Source organism: Nyctereutes procyonoides, unplaced genomic scaffold, assembly GCF_905146905.1.
Source record: "Nyctereutes procyonoides isolate TBG_1078 unplaced genomic scaffold, NYPRO_anot_genome, whole genome shotgun sequence".
In the NCBI taxonomy this organism is placed as follows: domain Eukaryota; kingdom Metazoa; phylum Chordata; class Mammalia; order Carnivora; family Canidae; genus Nyctereutes; species Nyctereutes procyonoides.
Window position 1 is genome coordinate 33,509,010 of NW_026575049.1, and position 21,286 is coordinate 33,530,295.

Sequence of the window (21,286 nt, forward strand, 5' to 3'; positions counted from 1 at the left end):
CCGACTGTATCTGCCGCGCTCTTCCTGACTCAGCATTTTGCTGGAAACATATTTAGAAAGGACACTGGTGGCAAAGGCAGCAGACACATGGCCACATGCTGGGCTCCATATTCAGAAAAGCGCATGGCATTAGCATCTGACCCTGGGAGAGAAAGCCGAGGGATTATGAGCAGCCAGGTCCCTCTTGGAGCCCCCTCTGGTGCCTCTCTAGGTACGTGTGATTCCATCTTCCGTATCCCAAGGGTGGGGGCCTTTTGCCCAGGAAGGCTATAAAAATGCTACTGGTTTAAACTTGTCACATGTCACTGTGTGAGCCATGGAACTCGTTCCTCCCCTCTTCTCTGCCTGATGTTGATTTGCAAAGAGCACATCTGGCATTGGAAATTATTTATCTGGGCAGCGCGAGAGGGCGTGGCTTCTAAAAATATTCACATAGTCTGCTGGCAGAAAAAATGAGAGCAATGTGCTTCTTTGGGTTGCATTCCGTACTTCGGAGAAGCCTGCTAAAGCCTCTGTGGAGTAAGCCTATGTCTACTAAAATAGACACCCAGCATAGCATTAATTTGCAATTAATAAAAATGGGCCAGATTCACATCCCACTCTCTGGGAGAATGGAATGCCGGCAATTCCCATAGAAGGGTCCTGTAAAAATGTCTAACAATAAGAAGAGGTCCAAACACTAGGGTCAGCTTGCCTCCTCAAAGAGGGCTGGGAATTTGGTGAGCTCCCAGGACTCAGAGTAGAGGGGCATAGGGGAAATGGCCTGTCGCCCCTGATGACAATGGAAATGCTGCTGCTGCGGACAAGAAAAGAAGCTTTGAATGCCCAGGGCTAAGATGAGCTGGAAATCTCTGAGGCTTAACAAGGCCAAATGGGGCGGCTTGGGGATATGGCCTCTGGGCTTTGATTATATGCATGTGAGAACTCTGCATTCGTGCATTAGTTAATCCATTGGTTTGTTTGTTCATCCATTTATGGTTGTGTGTGTGTATACGTGAGTATCCTCTGCACGCCTGCACTCACTCGTCTATTTCTGCACCTATGCAGCCCGGTCTTCTGAGGGCAGTACCTACTGGGCTACGGCGTTGACTAAGTTCCCACTGTGCATCTGGCCCTGTGCTGGATGCTGGGACTTAACAGTGAACCAGCCAGCCAGGTGCTTGTCCTCTGGAACTCGGAATCTTACGGTTGTGGTACTGGCAGTAACAAGGAACCAGGAGAGGGATACAGAGGTGAATGCAGAAGACGAGGTGCCTGCCCTGGTGGACTTTGAATTCCAGTTGGGGACACAAGCAGCAAACAAATAAATACAGAACATAATTGTCTGGTGGTGAAGACAATCCATGCAGAGTGAGGATGGAGGGAGGCTGCAGGTGCCGTTTTAGCCAGGGTGGTCAGAGAAAGACAACTTGTGTAGGACTCAGTCCTCAAACCCATGGAGCTCTCTCTGGCTTTGTGGCTTTTGCACACATGGTTCCCTGTGCTTGGTGCACTGTTCCCACTGCTCTTCGCCTGGCCCTCCTTTCAGTCTCAGCTTGACTGCTTCTTCTTCCAGGAAACCTTCACTGATCCTCCTTTCTTGGCAGGGCCAGTGGCCCTGCTATGTGCCTCATGGTGCCCTGTGTCATGTGTTCTGGAAGCGGTGGGTCTGTTAGCTACAAATGGACCAACAATGCCTTCGCTGAGGCAGTGGTGATTGAACTAGGTTTTGAAGGATGGGTGGGAGTTTGATAGAAAGAAATGTGCTGACAGCCTTCTACAGGGAAGGAGCAGCAAGCATGGGAATAGGACACGGAGGCAAAAAGGAAGTAACCCTCACTGAGCCTCTGCAGACAGCCTGAGCCCCATGCGGACCTTCTCCATGCCTTCTACCATTTGGCTCTCAGAATGTCCCCACTGCGGTGGGTCTGATTATCCCCATTTTATGGATGGGGAGGTTCCCGCAGCTAATATTAGCAACAGGCCTGGCTGCAAACCTAAGGCCATTCGACTAAGAAGGCCAGGTGTCTTATCAATTCTACCCTCTACGCCTACCATCCACATTTGCCCCAAACCTAAGAGAACATCACACGAGGACACTTTTTTGGTTCTTGCTTCAGTCTAAGCTGTAGGCAGCTTGTAGACAGCTGTTCCTGGAAGGGACTCTCCAAGTGCTGATGGTGGCTGATGGCCAGGCAGATTGGGCCGCAGTGGCCAGAGCACCCACATAGGGATGCCTGTGTCGAATGTGTGGTGAGTCATGACGGGTTGCTCGTTAACGTCCCCTGAGAGGCTGCTTCTTGGAGGTGCCCTCAGTAAAGAGCTTCCCCAGATTGCTCGGGGCGGTCATTTCCCAGCTGGTGCTAAAGCTGCTGGTCTGTCACCACCTAAGTTCAGTGCTGGTAAGAGATAGGGCTGGGATTTGAACCCAAGCCCTCAAACCAGCATCCTTTACTTGTCCCGTTGTGCGGGGCAGCCTCTCACTCTGGGCATGCCTCTTCCAGAAGTGGGAGATGATAATTTCCCTGGGCTTTAGTGGGCATTGGCTCTTAGCAGACAATTGTTCAGCAGACCAATCGCCAGCTGTGCCATGACTGCTGTACTCTAGAGTTGCCAGGACTAGGACTGTTCCAAGGGCTTTTCGTGCCTGTTCTTTGGTCCCCACACAGCTTCCTGAGGTGGGTTCTATTATTATTCCCACTTGGCAGATGGGGAGACTGAGTCACTTACAGAGCCTGCCCATCACCCAGGAGGGCCGGGTCCAAGGCTAGCCCCCGGTCTTCCAATCTGTTCAGTCCATGGCACTTCCTCTTAGACACTGCAAATGACCGTCAGCCCGTCGCTTATATTATCGACCTCATCAGTATTTTCAGCGTTTACCCACCAGTAAGCAGGTACTTACTTCCTTTTTCATCGGCAAGCTCACAGTGATTATCCACAGAGATCTGAGGTTAACCCCCCCACCCACTCCCTCCCCTCCCCTTGCAGGTACCTCGTGTAAGTGCACCTGTGGAGTATTTACCCTCTCTTACCTGCCTGGCTCCACTCAGCTCAGTGTCTTCATGGTGCATGGAGGTTGCAGTGAGGCTGTTTATAAATGTAGATAATCACTTCCTACCTCATCTTTCTAACTCTGAATTTTATCCAGCGGGGCACACCTCTAGAACAGCTTGGTGATGACAAAAAACTCCCCCAAATTAAGGACCTGAATGTTGGCTTCTCCCATTCCTTTCCAGAGCCCAAGCTATGTGGGACACCAGCCCAGCATGGGGACATGATTTTGAGCCTGTATGGGGCAGGTAGACAACCCCATCACCAGCAAAAATGCAGAGTAGTTGTCTTTCTGAAGAGGTTACCCATGTGTCAGCAAAGTACAATTTTAATTGTTATTTTTGTTTTGTTATCACTGTTTCTCAAAATTTCAGCTTTTTCAAATTTTTTTCTTTCATTGTTTTCTTGGCTTTTGCCTTTGGCCTCATATCTTTTACTTAATATTTTTATGTAGTTCAGTTTCCTTCTGTAAAGTCTATTTATTTGAGAAAGAAGCCTGAAGTAATTACCTGAAATGGAAAATCAGTGTTGCTTTAAGTATCGTGAAAGTTGATAAAGCTACTATACGGATTTAAGGGTGGGAAGCAAATATATCTTGAGGCCCAACTCTGTGCCAATGACGGTTGTAAGCATTTGACATACTTCTCATTTAATTTTTGCAACAACACTCTGGAGGTCACTGCTGTTCTTACTTCCACTTTACAGATAAGAAACTGAGGTTTTGAGAAGTTTTATAACCAGTGGCCATTTCCGCTCTTATAGTCGATAGAATTTCCATAGGGCGTGAAATCTAAGAGCTGCAGCTCCAGTGTAGGTGGTTCAAGGTTTGAGAACGGTGATGCGTGTGTGCATGTGTGCGAGAGTGTGTGTGTTTTGATTAATACTTCTTTTCCGTTGAAGTGCCAAGAACACGGACTAATCTACATTTCTATTAATCTTCTGTCAGCTGCAATGACAGTTTTACTGGGAGAGGCTGATAAACATCAGTCTGTGGGGATGGGAGTGGGCCTTAACATAAACACACTTCTCAGGCCGGCTGCACGGAGAGCGAGGGCGCCCAGACGGGGAGCACTCCGCTGTGTGTGCGTGTGTGCATGCAGGGATCTGCACGCTGTGGTGGTAGATCCGCATGCGCCCGTGAGTGTGTGTGTGTGTGTGTGTGTGTGTGTGTGTGTGTATTTGGAAGCCACAGACATAGAGGGGTGGGAAGGGGATTATTTTCCTCGGGACGCACACTGTGCAGTGTCTGGGCATCGCCTTGGCTGCGGTTGCCAAGGATGAAGCCCTGGGACTTCGGGACATGCTCTGGGGCTGTGGCCGTTCCCTTCCTTTTCTGATGGACAGGGCACACTTCATAAGCTTCCAACCAACTTCCTGCAAGCGAATGAGAGGCCTTGATAAGAAAGTGGAATTCAGGGCAATTAAATGCAATCTGAGCCCAGAGAATGCATTTTCTGAGGGCGGTTATACACCAGCTGCTTTCAATGGCATTCCATTCATTCATTCAGGGGCGACTTTTTAGAAAATAGGCTTATTCTGGGGCTGCATTCAAAACAGAGCCTCAGCGCCACTGGGGCTGGGCTGCACTCTGGGCATGTGAATCGCTCAGCCGCAAATGGAAATCAGCTTGGGAATGGCAGAAGCCTGGTGTCTCATCGGAAGGCTGGAGGGAAGCTTGCAGGTCACCCGGGGCAGTGCTGTGTGCCCGGTGCACGGGAGCTTTGCAGGCCCGGCCTTACAAGGCCGCCTCCTAGTCAGCTCTCCTGAGATGCGTCACCACATCTCCCTAAACCTCACTTTCCTGATCGGCTTAAAACATTGTGGCAAAATAGCCGTAACATGAAATCTGCCATCCTAACCATTTTTAGCTGTACAGTTCAGTGGCTTGAAGTACACTCGCTTTGTTGTGTAAATGGGCTTTAGGTGGGGTTAGATTAGAGAGGGTGAAGTGCTCAGAACAGTGCCTAGTACTTGGAGGTGGTTCAGTAAAGACGTGGTGACTAAGTTTCTTCTTCTTCTTTTCTTTCTTTCTTTCTTTTCTTTCTTTCTTTCCTTTCTTTCTTTCTTTCTTTCTTTCTTTCTTTCTTTCTTTCTTTCTTTCTTTCTTTCTTCCTTTCTTTCTTTCTTTTCTTCTCTTTCCTTTTTTTCTTCCTGAGAGACACAGAGAGAGAGAGGCAGAGACACAGGCAGAGGGAGAATCAGGCTCCATGCAGGGAGCCCAACGTGGGACTCGGTCCCAGGTCTCTAGGATCACACCCTGGGCCGAAGGCGGCACTAAACTGCTGAGCCACCAGGGCTGCCCTTCTTCTGCATTTTCTATTAACCATCTTGTGCTTTTCAAAGTATTTGCCTATTTACGTGAAAAGTATTGGGGGGGGCAGGTGCTAAGCAGTGGATGACACAAAGATGAGGGAAAATGTGACACATGCCACTTGCCTCACGGGACTCAGAGTCTAATGGGCAAGGAGAATTTATTATTTATGTATACATGTATGTGTATACATGTGTACATATGTTTATATATTCTATATATGTGTATATGGACATATATAACGTATATATGTGATGTGTATATATATGTGATTATATATATTTATGCACACGCATACACAGGGAAGAGTGCTGGCATGAAGGACAAGGAGTAAAATGCTTCAAGAAACCAGGAGACAGAGGAGTGATTCCAAGGGATATGCAACATAAGAGAAGCAGAGTTAGGTAGAACATTTGTGTGGAATTTAAAGACTTAAAGGTTTACATTCATGGTCTCATCTTGATTGATTGATTGATTGATTGATTCTCCCATCCTCCCTCACAATAATCCTGCGATCCAGAACAGGAAAAGATCCTGGGTTTCCATTTTCTGGTGGCTATGCTGAGGCTCAGAGTAGCTAAGGGGCCTGCTCCCTGTCACATAGATGGCTAGTAACAGAGTTTGGGCTGGTATATGGTGACTCAGAATCCAGGACTCTGGGTCCACTTCCTCTAGGGTCATGCATTGGCAAACTAGAGTTCTGGTTAGAGTGGAGGTGGATGAAAAGGTAGGTGGTATCATTGGCACTGCTCAGGGTTTTCCAAAGTCCCTGTGGGTGCCGTGTGGTTTTAGGTAGGCTACAGATGGTACTACTTGTGCACTGTTGTATGCGTCAGGAATGCCAAGCCTGTGATTGTGTGGATATTTCTCAGGGCAGGTCCAAACTGAAGTGAAAGTCAAGTCCATGCAAGGAGCAGTTTTGAGTAAGCAAGAGAATGTACTGCACAGATATGGCTGATCTTGTACATGCCCAGGACTGCAGATGGGAGTCACTGGCCCTGTCCTGTGGACTGGTTCTTTTATAAAGACTGAAGACTGGAGGAAAAAATGGTGACCCAGGCAGCACATACACCCCGGTGCCCGGGTGCTCACATGATCTACCGTGGGCACACTCTAGAACGCTAATGGGCCTCTCTGAGTCTTGCTTCTCTTTTGTAGATTGCTGACTTTGGGCTTTCCAACCTGTACCAGAAGGACAAGTTCTTGCAAACATTTTGTGGGAGCCCACTCTACGCTTCTCCTGAGATTGTCAATGGGAGACCTTACCGGGGGCCAGAGGTGAGCATGTTGCTGTTATGTATGGGGGTGGGGTGCAGGAGGAAAGGAAGGAAGGAGGGCAAGAAGTGGATCTAAGAAATACTTCAAACAAACAAAAAAGCAAGCAAGCAAAGAAAGCTTTTCACTATATGATTATAAAAGCCACAATATAGACACCTGGAAGAAAATTTGAAAAACCCAGAAAATAAAGTAGCCTGTAATCTCCCCTCAAGAGATAACCATGTAATATTTTTGTGACTTTTCTTTTAGACCTTTTTCCAGTGTTGATCTCTGCATTTAAAAAAAAATTGCAATCATTATACATACGTGTATACCTATGTGTACGTGGCCTTTTATTGGCTTAAAATTATATTGTGACATTTTTGGAGTTTGTGATTACCTAAAACATGGTTTCTGATGATGACATAATATTTTATTGTATGAATACCATAATTTAATTATGTCCCTAGAATTAGACAGATTGTTTTCAGTTTTTCTCTGTTGGAACAAACCAAAAACCAAACCCAAAACCCCTAACTATGCAATAAATATTTTTTGCATACATTTTTGATAGTATATACCTTTGATTAAAGGAATACAGAGTGGTTTTTTTTTTAAGACTTATACATCTATTTGAGAGAGAGAGCAAGCATGAGCAGGAGGGGCATAGGGAGAGGGAGAGAGAGAATCCCAAGCAGACTTCAAGCCGAATGCAGAGCCCAACACGGGCTTGTCATGACCCCATGACATCACGACTGAACAGAAACCAAGAGGCAGACACTCAAACCAGGCTCTTCTAAGGAAATACAGTTTTCATTACACCTTCTAGTGCACAAGAAATACATTTCTTTATATGCCTAAATCTCTCAGGGCCACTGTAAGAGATGTGTATGTGAAAATGTTATTTTGAAAATGGGTGAGTTGTGAGTGATTATTCTCTTTAAAAGGATAGTTCTCTTTACAGAGAAATTCATCCATTCCTTATCCTTTAAATAGCAGCCGCTCAGTGAGTTGAAATGTTTCCCTCCAAATATTTATCTGTCTAAGAGTGTTTGAAGGCAGGGCTGGAGGGTGAAGAGAAGGGTGCCAAGTGCCTCTACCAATTGCAGTGAAGAGAAAGTCTTTCTAAAATAAGAATGTAAGGGAGGAGCATTGGATTCAATTTACAAGACTCTAGAAACTTGACATTGTACATTTATCGTAGGTAATGAATGTTTCTTTGATCTTAGATGATCTCCCTGAGGTTCTAAGCTGGTGGCTTGTGATCTGGCCAGCAGGCCTGCGTTATCTGGCCGCATTAGTCTTTCTAAAGGCAAATGAACTAAACGTTTAATAATTAGGAGATACCACATAACAGTCTGGTTTCTGACTTCTCAAAAGGATCTGGCAGTGCTGGGCCTGGCCTGCGTTGCTGTGTGGCAGCAGTTAGCCAAGGCGAGGCTGCCTGTTTGAGGTGGGTCCACGCATCCTACAGTTTGTCTCTGTCCCCAGCACTCCTGGGTGTATCCCACATTCTCTCCTGCTTTGTTCATGGCTGTTGCACGGCTGGCTCTTGTTAGCATTTGGGTTTGCAGCCCCGGATCTATTTGAATAAGGTGCAAGAAGGAACCGATGCCTGGAATCGCAGAGTGAAGAGCCCCGTGTCCCAGTCTTGCACCCATCATGGAGGCAAGGAGGGGGTCTGGAGAAATCATTTAGCTTTTTTATGCCTCAGTATTCCCATCTGTCAAATGGGGTTGAAAATAATTCAGGCCCTACCTGTTTCACAACATCATACTGAGGATCCAAGAAGATAATCTTTTTAAGAAAGTTCTTCTATAGATTGAGACTCTTGGTTTCTGAAATGGGAAGGTCAGGCACTGAAGAAGCAGCGCACAGCTGCACCACATATTAGTTGTCAGGCTGTGCTGGGATCCTGTCTACCAGGTGCTAAATTCAGTTCCTGGTGTCGTCGGGGGTGGCTGCCCACAGGCTGTGATGCTAATGGACCGGAAGGCCTCCCGGAACCTGCTTCTGAGCTCCTGTGTGTCCTGTCTCTGCTCCAGGTGGACAGCTGGGCCCTGGGTGTGTTGCTTTACACTCTCGTTTATGGAACAATGCCCTTCGATGGTTTTGATCACAAAAACCTCATTCGGCAGATCAGCAGTGGAGAGTACCGGGAGCCCACGCAGCCGTCAGGTGCGTGCCCTTAGAGGGTCAGAGGTTGAGTGGGAGTGGTTGGTTTACCTGCTGAAGCTCACAGGTTCGTTCTGCTTCCTTTTAAGTTCTGTAAGGAGTCTCCTGCTTTTCCTCTTCTTTTTCTCTCCAGATTTTTGCCTACCGGCAAAGCCAGCTTGCTAGGATGCTTTGCCAAAACCTTCCCGAATAGAATTTCAAGGACAAATGTTCTCTACAACAGGCAGGCTAGGAGTCCTGTTTGCTTGCTATGTGAACCCGGGCAAGTTCCTTACCATTTGGATTCAGTTTCTCCACTGGAAGAGATATCACATGAAATCCTTCCTAGTCCATGTGGTCATATAAACCACCTTCACTAGACTGAGTGCCATGAGAGTGGCAATTGCTCTTTTTCACTACTAAGCTCCCAGCCAGGGGCATGGCACATGGGCACTTGTTGCATTATTTATTGCTATAACAACTCTATCGCCCACCGCCCTGAATAAATCATGTGGTTTAAACAGCTAGGTACCACATTTCTCCATTCCCTGGGTTGGCTAGAGCTCCTCTGGCCTTACTTGTGTTTCTCCTACTGTTGCATTCAGATGGCATCTGGGCTGGGTCTGGCTGTGGGACAGCTGCTCCGTGCTCCTCCTTGTGGGCTCCTTCTCCATGAGGTGCCTCTCTAGGCCTCTCTCTCCAGGAGGAGTCCCGGACATCTTCTATGGCAGCTCGGGGCTCTACGGTGGAGGAGGAAGAGGCTTCCAGGCTTTCTTAATGTATGTGCTGGGCAGCCAGATAATGCCATTCCTGCCATGTTCTATGGGTCAAAGCAACCGAGATCATAAGCTCCATCTCTTGATAGGAAACTGGATGGAGAGCATGTATGTCCAGGTGGCCCTCTTTGGAAAATAGTTAACACAGATGTTTGTATATAGACACGCTACGCATGCGAATGCACACACAGTTGATTCTCATCCTTTGTGGCGGTTATGTCCTGCAAAGTTGCTATGCACACTGAGTTAGTGAATACAAAGCAGCACTGCTCCCAGGGCAAATACAGGGCTCTGTCTCTGGTCACAATATTTGTGTCAGCTGATCAATATATGACCTCATTTCATGTATATTTCTGTTGAATGACACCTCATTTAAAATGTCTTGTTGACTCATTCACATCAAACTCACAGCCCACAGCGCTATGACTCCTACCTGAACGAAGCCTATCTAACACAGGCATTTTCTCTGAAAGGCACATCACAGCCTTAACTCAGGAACCAGAGATAGCACTTTAGCACTATGCTGGGGGGCCATTTTACACAGCAAAATCACCAACAGAAAGGACAGAAATGTGAAAAACATGGACCAGACAGGCTGTGAAAAGTACATTTGTTTACAGTAGGAGAGTGGAACCAAGAAGACAGGGCCCTATCACCTCCTTCCACCTCAGCTGGGAACATGCATACATGCTGCGGGTAACTCCAATTATTTGCCGCTTTGTGAATGTAAGCAAATGATAGGGAGAGTGGCCGGGTATTGGTTTTGGGGCTACAAATACATTTTAGTGAGCAGGAGAATTTATAACACAGATTCTGTGCATAAGAATACATATGTATATGCATATATATTTTTTCATATGCATATGAAATATCATATCACTCCTGCAGTGTCAGCCCCCATCAAGGCCAAAGGCTTCCATGTGATGCATCATTCTTTTTCTCTCGTGCCACAGACGCTCGAGGACTCATTCGGTGGATGCTGATGGTGAACCCCGACCGCCGGGCCACCATCGAGGACATTGCCAACCACTGGTGGGTGAACTGGGGTTATAAGAGCAGCGTCTGTGACTGCGACGCCCTCCACAACTCTGAGTCCCCGCTCTTGGCTCGCATCATTGACTGGCACCACCGGTCCACGGGGCTGCAGGCTGAGGCCGATGCCAAAATCAAGGGCCTGGCCAAACCCGGTGCCTCTGAGGTCATGCTGGAGCGCCAGCGGTCACTGAAGAAGTCCAAGAAAGAGAATGATTTCGCGCAGTCTGGCCAGGACCCGGTGCCGGAGAGCCCGAATAAGCTGACTTCCAAGAGGCCCAAAGGGATCCTGAAGAAGCGAAGCAACAGCGAGCATCGCTCCCACAGCACGGGCTTCATCGAAGGTGTGGTGAGCCCCGCCTTACCGTCTGCTTTCAAGATAGAGCCCGACGTGTGCCGGACCGGGGTGGCCGTCCCCAGCTCCCCCGAGGCCGACGTGCCCGGCAAGCTCAGCCCCAAGCAGTCGGCCACCATGCCCAAGAAGGGCATCCTCAAGAAGACGCAGCAGCGAGAGTCGGGTTACTACTCGTCGCCGGAGCGCAGCGAGTCCTCGGAGCTGCTGGACAGTCACGACGGGCCGGGCAGCGGCCTCCCTTCCCCCAGCCCCCCAGACCCCGCCCGGGGGCCCGTCCTCGGCCTCTCCTGCCGCAGGAAGGGCATCTTGAAACACAGCAGCAAGTACTCGGCAGGGAGCACGGACCCGGCCCTGGGCAGCCCCGATGTGCCCACACTGGAATCCTTGCTGGAGCCCGGCGCGCCCCCCGAGGGCCTCTCCCGGAGCTACAGCCGGCCCTCCAGCGTCATCAGCGATGACAGCGTCCTGTCCAGCGACTCCTTCGACTTGCTGGATTTGCAGGAGAACCGGCCGGCCCGCCAGCGCCTGCGCAGCTGCGTCTCCGCGGAGAACTTCCTGCAGATCCAGGACTTCGAGGGGCTCCAGAACCGGCCGCGACCCCAGTACCTAAAGCGGTACCGGAACCGGCTGGGAGACAGCAGCTTCTCCCTCCTCATGGACATGGACGATGTGACTCAGGTCTACAAGAAAGCGCTGGAGATCTGCAACAAGCTTAACTAGCTGCCCGGGGCGGGGCTGGGTTGTGGGTGGGCTCGGGGAGGAGCGGGACCCATGACCCTGTGCGAGCGGGCTGGGTACCTCTTTGCTGGCAGCGACCATGGACTGAAGAAACGGCTGGGTGCCGTCATGCTCGGCCAAGTTTGCCTGCTTGAGCCGGCACCTAAAAGGGAGAAGTGGGCACTCCGCCAGCCCTGCCAACTGCCATTCTGAATTGGGGTCCTAATTGGCATTTACTTTGTGGCACCTCCGAGAGGACCAGCTGTCCAGGGGAGGTGGTGTTGGCCAGCACGAAGAGGATGGGGAGGAAGCATATGGGAAAGGGAACGGATCCCTAAAAGTCGTCCAAACGCTTCTGGAGGAGGGGCAGAGAGGCTGGGGCCATCTGCCTTGGGTGAGCTCAGACTTCACTGCTTCCCTCCTTGCACTAGCAGGCTTGGTCTGACTGCATGGGGTTGGCAAGTAGAGTTCAGCCACGTGAACTTGAATGGGTGATTGACTGATAGTGGCTGCTGGGTGTGCTGGGGGAGAGGCCTGAGCACTGGGGGAAGGAGTGCTGTGACTGAATAGCAGTGGCTGCCTTGGGCACAGGAAGGGTGCAGTAGCACTCATGCTATGCGGTTGCCATCCTTGATAGGGCCAAGCCCTTGGAAGTGTTGGGTTGAGGCATCCTGTGGGATCTATGCTTGTCTTTCATGCCCCTAGTGCAGCCTTTGTTAATTTTCCACTCTACCTTGAATGGAAGACAAGGCCTCGGGTCAGAGAGAGAGTGCTCTGAACACCACTAAGGACTTAAGAGTTGGCCCATGGTCATTTTTGGGCTTCTTGCTGTCTGCCTCTTCTTTCCTGATGTCTGCCTTGCTCCTCAGCACAACCTTCCGAGGATGGACAGGGAAAAACCTGGTGGTATCAGAGGTCAAAACTCTGGTGTGTAACAGAGCTAGGGACCCTCTGTGGTCTCTGCATAGATGAACGGAAATCGATCCACACCAGCAAAGGGGCAACTTGTTGATTTCTTTAACATCTCATCATTAACTGGAATGCTGCCTCTTGGGTTCTTACCTGCATGATTCAGATGTGATGCTGTCCACAGTCTCCAAAAGAGCAACTGGCTCAACCATTTACCCTGTTTACTAACAGCAGACGGTTTCCCATCCACCAACTGTAGAATCTGCAGGAGCAGGCGAGTTTGCTTCTAGGGAGTTAGTGGGTAGCTGGGATATTTGGATGAGGAAAAGAAAGGTAGGCAGAAGGTGCTCCCCCTGTATCTAGGTTTTCTGTCATGGGTTTGAAGTCCTAGGCTTTGGGGGAAAAGAAAGTTCCACCCATTTAAATGAATAAGGTGTTGAAAGAGGAGAGTGGGTTGGGAGGAAATGTACAGAAAAGGGAACATTTCCTCAGAAGCTATCCAGATGGTTCTGGAGGTAGGCAGGAAAGAGGTATAGCAGGACTTCTTATCATAAAAAGTAACATAACTAGGGATTTAACTTCTAGACACCCAGATTATAGGTGATAAGATGTCAGTCCCACAATGGGACATCTTCAGATACTGGGTTTAGAATTCATGATCTCATTGGGGAATTTGGGATGACTTCAGAGCCTACTGGCCTGGGCAAATTGAAAGCCTTGTTTCAAGATGGTCAACCTCTGGTAGCCACAAAGATAGATAAGGAAGACTAGTTTTGGGGGGTATTTTGGGGTAAACCAACAGACTGTAGCTTATAGGGAGATGCGAAAGAATTCACCTGAAGGCAATTGTCGGAGTGAAACTGCCCTTTCCTTAAGGAGGTGGCTCCATTTCTCCCCCTTGCCACCAGCTCTGGGGATGTGGCTTGTGCATTTTTTCAGGTTGAGCTGTGCGGTGTGTTATGGGAAGCTTCTCTGTTTTCTTTCAATTCCACCTTCTTCCTGAGCTCCAATATAGGTTCAAAGGGAAAAAAATATCTAGATAGCAAATTATGTGTGGGGAATATGTGGGTGCATGGGGGGGCATCTCACAACCTCTGGGCTCCCCATGCCTTGTCTCATTTTTATGTAATTTGTTCTGCCACACTGCTGGTCCCTCATGCGTGGTAGCTGGCCTAGTTGGTAGCTGTGCGTATGCCTAAGGTATAACACCAACCTACTGGTTGATGTGTTTTTTTTTTCCTTTTGCCAAGTGATCCTATCTGTTTAATACTTGCCATCCTTCTAAAATGACACTATTAAGGAAAATCACTCTACTTCTCATCTTCCCCTCCACAGAAAACCCCACACATGCATGTTCTCTTTTGTCAATAAACCCAGACAGTGGACTGTGGCAAAGACAGTCTTCCACTTCGAGGCAGAAGTGAACTGAGTTGAATCCTGGTGCGCTGCTAACCAGCTGCTGGTCTGAGGCACCTGCAGTGTCTTGGAGCTTTAGGTTTCCCTTTATTGAGGGCTGGAGGGGTGGACTAGCTCGTCTCTCAGGCCCTGCCTGGTTCTGACATTCTGCTAACATCCTCTGATTCTAGATGCCATGTTGACTCTGTCCTTTTAAGGAGAAACCTGGAATAGAGAGAAAAGCCCTAACATGCAGCTTCCCTGCTTCGTGATTAAGTCCTATCATCCCTACCAGCCAATCCCCAACCAAGAAAGTCATGCTTAATTCATTTCCATGGAATTACAAGTGAGAGACACTCTTATGACCCGGTGGACCAAGCAGGAGATTCCACATTAGCTCTCCTGGTCCTTTCCTGGCCTCCATGGGCCTCTCTGTGTCTTAGTTTACAGATCTGCCAAAGGAGTAGAACTATACTTCTTTTGTACTGGTAAATTTTAAGGCATGATCAGTTTTCAGGACGTGCTTCAAGACCCTGGGTGAAATGAAAAATCTAAGCGCTCCCTGACTTTCCATCCCTGTTAAAAGGTGCTGCTTCTTCAGATGATGGGGAGCGCTTTTCAGGGGGAAATTCAGGGGAATGTTGCCATGGCCTGGTCTTGAGTACAAATGTGAATGATCGACTGCTTATTGCCAAACTGGAAATGTTCTGTAGGGATTTACTGGCATGGTATCATTCCTAGAAGAGAAAAAAAAAAAAAAAGAGAGAGAGAGAGAGAGAGAAAAACTTGACTGCACATTTTTTTTTTAAATCCGTGTTGTGACTTTTATTTAATTTCTATTTTTTTTTGGTAATAAAAAGTTGACTTTTTTATTTGAATTTGTCTTTTTTTATTTATTGGTCTGAAAGGCATTTCAAAGGTATTATAATAATATATTGGTGTAATTTAATTGGTGCAACATGCTTTATGGCTCTGGTCAAAATTGGTTTTCGGTCATTTGATTGGTTTGAGCCTAGTACAGCTGATGGGGGGGGGGGAAGCTGGATAACCACCCAAAGTGTTTGTATTTTCATTGGAAACTGATTTTTGTTTTGTTTTTCTTTTTTTTTGTTGTTGTTTTGTTTCCATTTTTATTTTTAAATTAAATAAATTGCAATGAACTGAAGTGGGACCTTGTGTCTTTATTTGGTTGTTTTCCTCTTCGTTAATTAAGTAAGTGACAGAATGGCCATAAGTAACAGAAACCCACCCAAGCTAGCTTCAGCACAAAATGGGAATTTATTTGAAGTTTTTGAAAAGGGAAATGTAGCTGGCCATGCAGCTGGAACCCGAACTGGAGGAGGAGCCAACAGAACTATAGACCCTTTTTTTCTGCTCCTCTTTGCACAGCAGCTTTATCCTTCTCCTCCTTTGGCAGCCTCACTTTATCCCTGATTTTATGACCCACCTTGGTTTACCTCATAGCTCCCAGATTGACATGTTCTTAGTTCTGGGTTTCAGAAGACACTATTGACTGGGTTCCTTCAATCTGGACTAGAGACAGCTTCGGAGGTTAACACCAGTCATGCTCTCCCTTCACGGTTCAGCTTTCTCTACCTTTCCCTTCTTGGGCAGCCCCCTCTGTTCCCAGGGCAGCCAGACTGCTAGTCTGATGGCTCAGAGTTCAAGATCAACGGGCTGTATTTCTCCGTGGGGAAGGCCACTGCTCTGCCTCTGATAAAATGGCATCCTGAGTCCCATTTTAGCATTATTCCTATCTCAGACCCTCCAGGAAACTCTTAGAAAGAGGGATGAATAATAGTGTAAGACTGGATCCCCGTCTCAATAGCAAATGACATCAAATCGTACCCTAAGTATCAAAAATTAGAGTCATGCTTCTGCTGAATAGCTGTGTTTCAGGATCCATGCAAGAAAAGTCTGACTTTCCAAAGAAATTGTAATTTGAATCTCTTATCTGGTCTACTGGGAGATCATCTGATAGAGCTTGTCACATTTAGGAAATAAGGCCACAGGACCTCCAGTTAAGCAGTGGATAATTTTTTAGTATAAGTATGTCCCATGCAATTTTGGGGTTATGCTTATACTAAAAAAAATTTTTATCTGAAATTTAAATATAACTGGGCCTCCTGTATTTTATCTGGCAAGCCAATTTGAGGGAGCTTAATTGATTGAAATGACCAGGTATCTGGTATGGTAGAAGTTTGGGGAATGGATGTTTGTGACGCAGGCTGCCAAATTAGGACGTCTGTGCTGGTCTCCAGCTGAGCTGCAGTGGATAGAATCCCCATTCTGATTTGGACTTGCTGATTGCTATGAAACAAACTGCTTCGAGTCTCTGTGCCTCTGTTTTCTCCTTTATCTGGTGGGTATATGAATTTACCCAACTTTAATGGGTCCGCGAAGAAGGAATGAAAATTTCTGTGAAGTTGCCTTGAGTGTAAAACTCACTATGCACAGGAAGCCATAGTCCTTTCATCACAGGGCAACATTCACTGCTTCTTTTTTTTTTTTTTTTTTAAGGAATGTAGATATTTATTTATTTATTTATTTATTTATGATAGTCACAGAGAGAGAGAGAGAGAGAGAGAGAGAGAGAGAGGGCAGAGACACAGGCAGAGGGAGAAGCAGGCTCCATGCACCGGGAGCCCGATATGGGATTCGATCCCGGATCTCCAGGATCGCGCCCTGGGCCAAAGGCAGGCGCCAAACCGCTGCGCCACTCCGGGATCCCCATTCAATGCTTCTTAAAATAGGACGTTTCAAGGCAATCATCCTGGTTGTTAATTCTATTAAAGGAACAAAGGGGAAAATAAGACAGGATTCAGTGGCCACATAGAGGGAATAGCATTTGCATGGCCTAGAGACTGCACTAAATGTGACCTATAGGGTAAGGGAGGAAGCAGGAGTGGCTGGAGTGGCATGGCTTACATGGCAACTGATAGGTTGGTGAGGTTAATGCGAAGTGGTCACTTTAAGGAGGAACATTGAGAAAGCTAACGTTTATGGAGCTTCTATAGGGTGCTCACTTCATTCTTATCATAGAGAGTGGCAGAAACTCAGCTCAGACCATGCTAAGGAATAGGACAAATTTATTGCTTTGTGTAGCTGAGAAGTCTAAGGAGTATGTCTCAGGAACAGCTAGATCCAGGGGTTCAAGAGATGCCATCGGCCTCTTTTTCACTCACTCTCCCTGGATGTGGGTTTCATTCCTGGGCAGGCTCTCTCCACATGGCAGCAAATTACCTCCTGGTAGTGGCAGTGTTATGAGGTACTCTTAGTGTGTGATCCCAGAGTCAGGAGAGATGCTTACTATCCTAGCATTTATGAGCCAAGGAAGGAGTGTGATTGTCTTTGCTGGGGTCAGGTGTCTCCCTCTTGCCCCCTTCTAGGGTCTAGATGGAGAGATGCTCTGATTGGCCTGCCTGGATCATGTGCCCACCCTTGTGGTATCTTTGAATGACAGCTCCTTCAGAACCACATGAGGTCAGGGGAGGGCAGCTCCCCCAAAAGAAGGGACACAGAGTTAATGAAACAAAATTACACCTTTGGGTCTCAATATCTCATCTATAAAATGGCATTAGATAATCCATCACTTTCAGAGTTATTGTGAAAATTAAATAAAATAAGATACCTACTACAGGGCTTGACACATAGAAGATAGATAGATAGATAGATAGATAGATAGATAGATAGATAGATAATAGATAGATAGATAGATAATAGATAGATAGATAGATGATAGATAGGTAGATAGATGATAGATTTTTTTTTTAAGATAGGCTCCATGCCCAGCATAGAACCCAAAACAGGACTTGGATTCATGACCCTGAGATCAAGACCTGAGCCGAGATCAAGAGTCAGATGCTTAACTTACTGAGCCACTCAGGTACCCTGACATCAGAAAATTTCTAATTTATACAGATAGTGTCAGGAAAGACAACAATATAACACCACAGAGAGGTGATATATTTGTTAGGAAGATATTTGCTGTCAAATCAGTTATGAGAAAATCCAGCAGAAACTGGTTTAAACACTGAAAAAGTTTTAATTAACTCATATACCTTGAATTTTAGAAATAAGATGGATTTCATGGTTACTTAGATCTAGTGGAAAAATGGATAATAAATAAAACCACTCAAAATCACAGATTATAATAAGAGCTATGAAGGAAATGGGTTCAGACATAGAAAATTAAGGGAGCAGGTACCCCTTATAGAAAGAGTAGTCAGGGAAACCATCTCTGAAGAGATGCTATTTGAACAGAGATTTGAAGAACTAGCTATTGGAAGAGCGAGCATTCCGGGCAAAGGGAACAGTACATGCAAAGGCCCTAGGGTCTTCAAAACAGAGCTTTATAGGGTTAATTTCTGGTCCATTGGCATAGGGCAATCATGGTCCAGAGAGTGTGGTGTTTTGCTAAACATATGTGGCTGAGTTCTAATGTGGACTGGCTATGATCATTTATGACTTTGTGTCCCCTTAATTACATATAGCTGCTTCCTTTGACAGGTGGTCCCCAGATGAGATACATGCCATGGCATGCAATTTTAAATAAGAATATGTTTCCACAGCAAAAATTCACTGCCAATTTATTGAAATTTATGGAGAAGATGTTTTTAATCCACAGAATCATGCAAAGCTTGGGGCATGGAAGTGGAGCAGCAGTGGTGCTCTATGGATACCAGATAGTGCAGACTAAGGTTTTCGTGTCATAAAACCTGCCCCATGCTATCACAACTGTCTAGTTCCAGTCGGGAATTGTGGGAGAAATTAGCAATCAATTTTTAAACATTGCGCCAATTATTGTCCTAGTGATCAAAAATTAATGGTGCTCATCTCTACCTGACTGGGGACTATGTGTTGTGTCTTGACTTACTAGTTTCCCCATCCACTCCCTATGCCAGTTTTAATTTGTGAATTAATCTGGAGAGGCTATATTATGCTAAAGTAACAAGCCATGGAATGTCAGTGACTCAAATGATAAATGATTATTTCTTACTATTACCAAGTCCAGTATGTGTTGGGCAACTCTCTGTCATGTGTTTGCACAGGCACACAGAGCTCTGAGTTTCTCCATCCTGTGGAGCTGCCATCTTTGGGGTCCTCCTTTCTTGCTGTGCAAATGAGGGACAGAAAGAGTACAGGTGAAGACCATTTAAGGGTCAAGCCCAAACGTGGGTACATCATGTGTACCCTCCTTCCATGGCCATTACTCAGTCACCTGACCCCAACCTAACTTCCTGGGTAGTTTTCAAGTGTGAAGTATTTAAAAAGTGGAAAATATAATGGAGTCAGATGGACACATAACGATGGCTCTGTCAGCCTGTGTCTGCTTCCCACAGGGAAGACCAGCATAATATCAATAAATATTAACTGAGTATTTACTGAGCTGCATGCAGACAGTGTGCTTACCCTTTGTAGGCATCATCTCTCTCTTTTTAAAGATTTTTTCTTTACTTGAGAGAGAGAGAGAACGAGAGAGAGAGAGAGAGAGAGAGAGAGAGCAGGATCAGGGAGAGGGGTAGTGGAAGAGGGAGAAGCCTGCTCCCCGCTGAGCAGGGAGCCTGACTTCGGTCTCAATTCTGGGACTCCAGGATCATGACCTGAGCTCAAGGCAGACACTTAACTGACCGAGCCATCTGGGTGACCCTGCATCATCTCTGTTAATGCTCCTTTAATGTTTTGATATACCCTGATCTCCATTTGTACAGGTGAGGAAACAATGTTGGAAATGTGCAGTATCTTGCCGAAGTCACCCAACTATTAAATGTGGAGCTGGATTCAAATACAAGCCTGGCTGACCAGCTTCTGAGCCCAAGCTCTTATCTGTTCCATTGTACCCCCAGGATGATCCTTCCTCAAGTTAGACATCTTGATCATAAGCCCCATCTTGTCACCATCCTTGTCCATGTAAATGGCATTTTCCTGCAGAAGCTAAATGGACACCCTCAGGAATGATGACATTGGCCCCAGTCAGTGCACTGTCCAAGAAATATGGTGTCAGGTTCTAGGAGATTCAGTCTCAGAAGATAAAATTAATAGAATTGGTTTGGGTTTCTTAACTCCCTTAGAGTGAAATGAGATGGAGGAGTAGCCTTTCTCCATCCTGAGCACATGATGTGGCTCCGAACTCAGTAGAGGGTGCAGTAGGCCTTCAGTGGCTGGGTTTCTTCTGTCCAAAGCTGTGTACTCATACACACCCAACTGTGCTCTACATGCTCTTTCTTGTGCTGATATACTTCAGGGGAGCCCCACTTCTGGGGACTGAGAGCTCAAAGCAACTGCTTTGGAGCCATATGGAAAAACAGGATGCCAGGCTAGTGGCACAGACCTGTCTGGCATCTGGCATTGCAACAACTTCCATCACATAAAATAGAGCATCACCACATCTTCAAAGCCCAGAGCAGGGTGATGATACAGGCATGGCCTCAAATCAGACATCTCACCATCAGCTGAAACTGAGGGTGGAGAAGAGCTTATTTTGGAGGCAGCTGGAGAAAAGGGGCTCCAAAAATATAGCTGTCCTGGGAAGGTCCTTCAAATAGGAATTTGTGAATCACCGAAGCTGAGAAACATCTGATGTGGCAGTGCCTGGGGCATTCCAGAAGCTTCAGCCATGAGGCTTTGGAACCCAGACAGAAGGATATGTGTAGAGAGCAGAAAGGCAGATGTAGACCTCTGAACCAGGCCTGCTGGTCAGCTCCTAAGAGGCCATGCTTGTGGGTTCAGTCCCTATGAAGTACAGATGGTTCCTGGCAGTGGAAGCGGCTTCAACTGGCTTCTCATAAACATGTAAAGCTGAGCACCATGGTGACAAAGTAAAGAGTCATGGATGCTTGGGAAACATCGACTCCCCTTTTCAGAGAAAACAACTCATAATCACATGCTCAGATCCTTTTGGGATCTCGAATTGTGGGATGATGCTGCCCCTGAGGCTGAGTTGGAGCTAATGAGAGCGCATCTGGACATGTGCTTCTATGTCTAGTGCGCCAGTGGAAAGGGAGTGTGGGGAAATGCATCCTGGCTCTTCACGTTTCCACTGGAAGTGATACGTGGTGTGGGATTCACCCATCAGTGGATAGCTCACGTCACGTAGATGTATCCTATCTTTGAAGAGGGGACAGACAAATGCAATCCTATTCTGGGAAAGTGGAAATGCCAGGTGAACAGCACGATAGGCAATCATCTCTTTTCTGAGCAAACTTTTGTAGGGAAAAAAACTCACTTTTTATCCTGGCATTTACTGTATTTTGCATGCTTTTCCCTCTCTCTTCATCACCACAACCTAGAGGGCTAGAGGCTATTATTATCCCATTATCCATATAAGTATGAAAAAGGTGTCTTTTTAAA

The 21,286-nt window shown here is 46.8% G+C and overlaps 1 protein-coding gene across 6 annotated transcripts in view; it reads left to right on the forward strand.

The window, feature by feature from the left end:
* NUAK1 (NUAK family kinase 1) overlaps nucleotides 1-15,101 on the forward strand; it is a 72,411-nt gene extending 57,310 nt beyond the window's left edge. For all 6 annotated transcript variants that reach the window (XM_055328046.1, XM_055328047.1, XM_055328049.1 and 3 more), the window contains 3 exons: nucleotides 6,500-6,619; nucleotides 8,644-8,776; nucleotides 10,482-15,101. In XM_055328046.1, the coding sequence (XP_055184021.1) occupies nucleotides 6,500-6,619; nucleotides 8,644-8,776; nucleotides 10,482-11,635 (1,407 nt within the window). In that variant the 3' untranslated portion in view covers nucleotides 11,636-15,101. The remainder of the gene's footprint in view (nucleotides 1-6,499; nucleotides 6,620-8,643; nucleotides 8,777-10,481) is intronic.
* Nucleotides 15,102-21,286: the final 6,185 nt, after the last annotated feature.